This window comes from Drosophila mojavensis, unplaced genomic scaffold (assembly GCF_018153725.1).
Source record: "Drosophila mojavensis isolate 15081-1352.22 unplaced genomic scaffold, ASM1815372v1 contig_16, whole genome shotgun sequence".
NCBI classification, from domain to species: domain Eukaryota; kingdom Metazoa; phylum Arthropoda; class Insecta; order Diptera; family Drosophilidae; genus Drosophila; species Drosophila mojavensis.
Window position 1 is genome coordinate 4,682,540 of NW_025318693.1, and position 6,723 is coordinate 4,689,262.

At 43.1% G+C, this 6,723-nt stretch overlaps 2 protein-coding genes across 2 annotated transcripts; both read right to left on the reverse strand.

Moving 5' to 3' along the window:
* Positions 1-2,866: 2,866 nt before the first annotated feature.
* On the reverse strand, positions 2,867-4,432 carry LOC6573433 (putative gustatory receptor 98a). The gene is made up of 2 exons (XM_032728008.2): positions 3,336-4,432; positions 2,867-3,282 (listed from the first exon to the last, which is right to left on the reverse strand). The coding sequence occupies exons 1-2, from the start codon at positions 4,162-4,164 to the stop codon at positions 2,867-2,869; spliced, it is 1,245 nt and encodes a 414-aa protein (XP_032583899.1). The 5' UTR covers positions 4,165-4,432.
* Positions 4,433-4,944: 512 nt separating this feature from the next.
* Positions 4,945-6,433, reverse strand: LOC6573432 (putative gustatory receptor 98a). The gene is made up of 3 exons (XM_001999477.4): positions 5,496-6,433; positions 5,198-5,433; positions 4,945-5,140 (listed from the first exon to the last, which is right to left on the reverse strand). The coding sequence occupies exons 1-3, from the start codon at positions 6,325-6,327 to the stop codon at positions 5,009-5,011; spliced, it is 1,200 nt and encodes a 399-aa protein (XP_001999513.3). The 5' UTR covers positions 6,328-6,433; the 3' UTR covers positions 4,945-5,008.
* Between the last annotated feature and the right edge of the window lie 290 nt (positions 6,434-6,723).

Here is a 6,723-nt window from a genome sequence, read left to right on the forward strand (position 1 = left end):
ACATTCTGGAAGGAAGCGCACAAATCACGCTAAATTAGCAGCAATCTAATTGAAATCGCGTATCTATCAAGAAATCTCCTAACAAGCCATTCCATCACAAATTTCAATAGTTCTTCCTATCAATTTAATTAGCTCGAGATAACTGTATTAAAACTGCTTAAAATTCATAAGAGCCTCTTAAGCCTGCCTCAGTTTATGTTCTTCATAAATTCATATATTATTTACTCATTACGAATTAAATGCGATGCTAAGTAATCAATATAGAATGCTTAAGAGAGCATTAATTTTATTATTTAACATATGTACACACACACACACACACACAGATACAATCGAAGTACTTAACTCGAAGGTCCTTTTGCCTGGCACTTAACTGTCGCATAAATCGCGAGGACTTTGAAAGAGTCACACAGAGTCAAGCGCTCCACTGCTGTCGTTTGTCGCAAATTAGTTCAGTTGGGGGCAGGCAGCACCACTTTCCACACACCACTGAAATGCCATCCCAATATTATCTAACATTTAACGCCCACACACACACACATAAACTCCGATTAGTGCGCGAGGCAAGTGGAGGGCAAGAGCCGCGTTGATGTTGGGTTATTTGTCATTAATATGCAAACAGTTAACAACAAGTGCATGATTTAACTGTGTGTGTGTGTGAGTGTGTGTGTGTGTGTGTGTAGGTTGGTTGTACATCACTGTATGTGTGTGTGTGTGTGTGTGGGAGCATTGTGCATTGTGCATGCAACATAGTTGATTCAGCACTCGCTGGCTTCAATCAATGCCGGAAGCGGAAGTTAATTGTGCGCATGGCTCGTGCCTGGCAGTGACCGTTTAAGCATTTTACGTAATGACAACAACAATTAAGTGTGAGCGAAAGAGAGACCCATAAACAGATTCATTTTATAGTGCATTGTCCATAGTAAATTACTGCGATAAGGATATTTAGGCAATGCCACTCAGTCGGCTACATTCGAGTTTGTATTGTATTTGCCGGGCCAACTGGTAGCCAGGCTTTAAGCTGTAAATACCAAAAATTCAATAATCTGCCAAAGTCCTAGCGCAAATGAAATACACACACACAGACGTCGAGGCGTGGCAGGAGGCTGGCAAGCAAAAAGAAAAATGTAATTTGTCGCTAACCAAGTGTGTACTAACCTCATTTTACTAAAAGCATTAAAAATAAAACGTAATCACATGCTTCATAAAAGTAATAACTACACACACACACACATACACGTGCGCAGAAATAGATAGAGAATCAGAAAGAGAGAGAGAGAGAGACAGAGGGTGAGAGCGAAGCCAGCTTCCTGCAATTCAGAGCGTGGCTGACTACGTGTCGCTATAAAAGTGCTTCTGAATATGCAAGTATACGATTCACTGTGTATATGTGTGTGTGTGTGTGTGTGTGAGTAACAGTAAAAGCCTTGACGTCGCGCCGTCAGCCGTCACTGTCGCTGGCACTGCCATAGACGATGCCATTGTCTATGTCATAGCACGCACATTCAACCCCAATTCAGAAAGAATGTGTTAGATAGAGAGGAGTAAGCGAAAGAGAGTGAGAGAGAGAGGCGATAGCTACATGTATGGCCATTGCATTAGTGTGCGTGCGCGTCTGATTTTTACGAGACGATTATGGCTTGCTCTTTATGATTTGCCATTGAGCCAAAGCGTTGTGGCATGAAAAGAACTACATGCCATTCCATGAGCCAGTTCGATTCGGCTGCTTACCTCAGCAGCTTCTCAGCTTTAACTCTCGCATGCCAAGCAACCGCCTGGAAGTGACAACTTGCCAAAAAATTGGACGCACCGTAATTAACCTGCTCAATATCTTAGCACCTGCCGATCGAAGTGCAGTTGCAGTTGCTCGTTAGTGGCTGAGCCCCACAAACCCTTGGCTATTACCATTATCTGTCGTTCCTCAGGCACTGGGGCACTTCTGAGGACAGCACGCTGTCAGTGGCATCGATGCTGCAGGCAAGCGTTGATAAATGCAGTGTCAGAGAAATGAAATATTGACGCGAGTAATCCAAAGTTTTTGGCTCTGAAATTGGCTTATTAGGAAAATGTCAGAATTTTGAATTCATTCAGCATTCGGTGAAAGCAACTGGCCAAGAGCTTTATCATGTTGCATATGACAGCCAAAACAGCTGAAGCATAATGAGTGCCCTCGGTGGAGGCCAGCTCGGCCCCTAATTACAGAGTTGACAAGTCGAGAAGCTAAGTGAAAAGTTTCAAGAAAATTTCGGCGAACCCTGTGAAAATCTCTACCGCAGTTAATGAACGTCTCTCAAGTTTTATGAGTTGCTGCATTAGTCGTGACTCAATGTACGAATCAGCAATTGGCCGAGGCCGGCCCAAAGTCAGCTCGTGCGCACATGTGCAGCCCGGCCCCATTGTGGCAACTGTTGATAGTGGACTCATGCCGTATAATCGCCGACCATGCGTGGCAATTGGATGCTCGAAATGCCAAGCATAGTGAGCTATGGAAAAGTTTGTCAAATTAATTAATTTGCATGCGAATTATGTTCCTAATTAATGCAACAGAATGTGGCCCCTTCGTCCCTCCCCCCTCCGCCCCTCCGCGTTTGTCTGTTCGTTGAATTTTAAATCAAGTATTATGAAATTCAAGTAACCTTCGTATTCATGACTAATTAGTTGGACTGTCTGCCAGTTGATTACAGAGAAAAAGTAACTGAATCCATTTGCTATTGAAAAACAATTTCATTAATTGAATAAATATACATGTAAGCAAATACATATGTATCTCTGTTCTCGCTGCCATTGGCAGGAGTAATGTAAGCGATTCTGAATTTAGCGCTTTTCTCAGGAAACACAAGAAATCCGCAATTCAAAGAAATTTGATTTAGCGTCGCAGTGCGACCGTAACGAAGCTCTGAGCGACTTCCTCGGGGTTGTTGTCGATTAGGGCCAGGCGAAATTGTATGCAAATGATTATGTAGCTTATCATGCCAAAGATAAACTGTAATAGAAACGGAAATAGCGAAGCGGCCTTGAAGTTGATTTGGTAAGTCGATACACTCACCTTGCCCAGAGACTCGTTATTGATTACCATCAAGCCGCCAGCACTGAACCTGAAGGACTCCTGGCCCAGCTGCGCCGAGATGCGGTATAGAGCTGTGTTCAGCTGCGCATTATGCCGATCTGTGGCGACTCCGTGCAGAGTGGAGCGCAGCTGGCGCTGCATCTGTTCGCATCTCGTGCAGATGTAGCTGGGCAGAAAGGTCAGCAGCAGCTTGCAGGACTCCTCAGTTGCGCAATCTGCAAGCAGGAATGAGTTAGGACTGGCAGTTCCATTGGGAGTGCTCACCCACAGTATGTAGTGGAAATATCCACATGGTTATAGTTGTTGATAAACATCCAGTAGGGCAGGACGGAGATGTCCACAAAGTACTTGAGCAGCACAACTATCAGGCTCAGCGCGAAATTGCGTTCGATGAGCCGCACTGTGTTCCACAGCAGCCCGAGCAGGTGCTGCAGCACGTACAAGCGCTCCAGCGACAAGCGGCGCAGAGACGAGACCTCATAGCGTGTCTTGTCCAGCTCCAGGATCAGCCGGCGGCTAACCTCAGTCAGCTCCATGTAGAAGACCAAGATCAGCACCGCGAACACAGAAAACTCGCTGAGGCGCAACAGCAGAATAACTTCCGAGTAGAAGGCGTAGACGAGCAGCCGCGACATGTTGGTGACCAGATTATTGTAAATGGTCATCAGCAGCAGCATTAGGCAGCATATCAGCAATATTGAGTTGATGCTCCGGCAGTAGCGATGCACTCGCAGCATGTTCACCTTCTGGCCGAACTGCACTCGAAGCACGTAGCGCACTCGTTCCAGCTGCTGCTCAATCTGCTCGCTGCGATCCCTCCAGATCAGCTCCATTGCGACGGCCAGGTGGGCGGCTGTCAGCGTGACAAAGTTCAGCAAGTCGACAACACGCGAAAAACTGTCATTGCGATTGTAGACAACGCCGTAGTTGAAGCTAAATCGCCAATGCAGGATGAAAACCAGGTAGCTCAGCAAACTAACGGTGTAGAGCAGCCTCAGCTGAAGCACCGGGTGGGGCGGCAGCAGCAGCAGCCAGAGCTTCAAGCGGCTTATGCAGCGCAGCGAAGCTGCATGCAACTCGCCAGGCACGTGCCACATGACTAAAGTCCTTTGAAAGAGCCAAGCCCCCTTTCATAATGTTGCATACTCACTGAGATCCACAATCAGCTACTAATTGGCTAATTGAAAGTTAATGCGCTCAACTGTCCTTCAGCGCACACAATGAGCAACGCTATCTGGTTGAGTTTACACATACATATATACTTTGACAAATATGCATATTAATATATACTTACATACATACATATATACCAAGGGGAAGAGGAATAAAAATTAAAAATCTTTGTTGCATACAGGATATCTTATATTCCCATCAACGTACATATGTATATATTATACTGTTTGTAACAAAAGGAAAAAGTTTCGTAAGAATTTCAGTTTATATCTTGTCCTTAGCAGCTTACATGCTTCCAAAGATAAGTCCTTCGCTTAACTTGAACTACCATTTCCTAGGTAATTTTCCTCTTCATTAATGTTATAAGTGAAATAAAAAGAAACAAATTTTAAAACATATCTGATACTACATACAGACATGCCTAATATAGTTATATATTAAAATTGATATATGTATATTCATTTGACCATGAACCTTGATGCAGCTTATTTTTATTTTTATTTTAAATTTAAATCATATTTGAAAATTTAAATCGGGCATAGTTTTCTTATGGACAATGAATCCAGCATTATTGTAATCAACATATAATTTAGATTAGACTTATATTTATATATGACCTTAAATTGTCTATAATCTAACCTAACACATATATAAAATACACAATTAGAAGTTTATAATTTAAATTTGTGATATATGCAAAATAAATATTAATATTTCTTTTAGGCTAAAAGCCTAAATATAAGCCTTAATATACCAGAATCTTGACATTCAAATTGTTGTTCCATTCAATGAATCCTGATGAACGCCACCTTCAGTTTCTGCTTCTAATCGCATCTTCGTCGTGTATGTTATCCAGAATTGAATGCAAATCAGGGTATAGCTCACAACTCCGAACAAAAACTGCCAAATTAGTATATTAGAGAACGCCTATTTAGGATGCATAAACTCATAGCTCACTTTGCCCAACAAATTATTATTGATCGTAAGCAATCCGCCAACTGTGAACTCACAAGATTCCTGCCCGAGCTGCGCCGAGACTCGTAGCAATGCGGTATTCAGCTGCTCGTTGCGTCGATCCACGGATACTCCGTGGAAAATCGCTCGAAACTTGCGCTGCAGCTGATCGCAGCGGGTCCACAACCAACAGGGCATACACATCTCCAGCAGTATGCCAAGCTCCTCCGTAGCACACCCTGAGAGCAGAACTGAATAGATATAGACTTTATCCAGATGCCGAGTCTACACAATTACCTACAGATCTGCATTGGAACATTGTTCGTTTGGATTCTGTTCACATAGGCCCAGTAGGGGTGCACCGAGGTGTCTATAAAGAATTTCAGCATCAGCACAATGAGAGCGCGCTTGAAGTATTTCTCGATGTCTCGCTGTAAATTCCAGAGCAGGAGATGAAGCTGCTGCAGACAGGCGATGTGCTTGAGAGGCAAACGGTGCAGGGACCAGGTATCGCACCTCGAACTCTCAAGCCTTGAAATGACAGCGGAGGCTGCCTCATGCATCTCTTGGTAGATGATCAGCACGAGAGCTGACTGCAATGTGAACTCGCTGCAGCGCAATATGAGCACCACTTGCGAATAGAAGTTGGCGATGAGCAGCAGCGATTCGTTCGAGCTTGTATTGTTGTAAACTGTCGAGCCCAATAGAATAAGTATGCGGAACAACAATAAGCGAAAGACTCGGTTCGTGATTAACCGACTGCGGCTGGCATTAACCTTATGGCCAATTTTCTCATAGAGCACATTTTGTATGTGCAAAAACTGTGTCTCGATTTGACTGCTGCGGCTCTGCCAGATCAATTGAAAGGATATCACGAAATGGCTGACTGTCAATGCCACAAAATTGAGTAGGTCAAGCACATATGAAACGGTATCATTCAGCCGGTCGTAGTCCACGTGGTAGTTGAAGGCGATGCGCCAACGGGATATTAGACAGAGATAGACTATCATACTTGCAGTGTACAGCAGCCTCAGCTGAAGATGTGGGCATGGCGGCACTATAAGCGTCAAGTACATCAGCAGCCGTATGAAGCGCAGTGCCGAATTGTGCTGCTTGACTGACACATAACACATGACTGAGGAGCATTCGTTTTGGGTTTTTTCGCTCGTCGACTTAAAAATCAATAGCTAATTGGCTAATTGAATTCGATGAGGTACTGACAGTCCCGTTCATTCATTTAATTAAAAGCTAAAGTTGTCAAATCAAATACCAAATCGCATCAAACTAAATGAAAGCAATCTGAGATTTTCGAAATGATATTCGAATAGTAATTCAATTCACTCATGGCTGGATTATTCAATATATGCTTTGCCTTTATTTGACATTCATTTAAATTGAGAAGCATTCAAATAAATATATTATTTATTTCTTTCTTTTATATTTCATTTATGTGGCATGTGCTAAAAGTAATATATCAACAATTTTCCCTTCAAAATTGTGTCATCAAAATAAATTCTTTAATAATGACA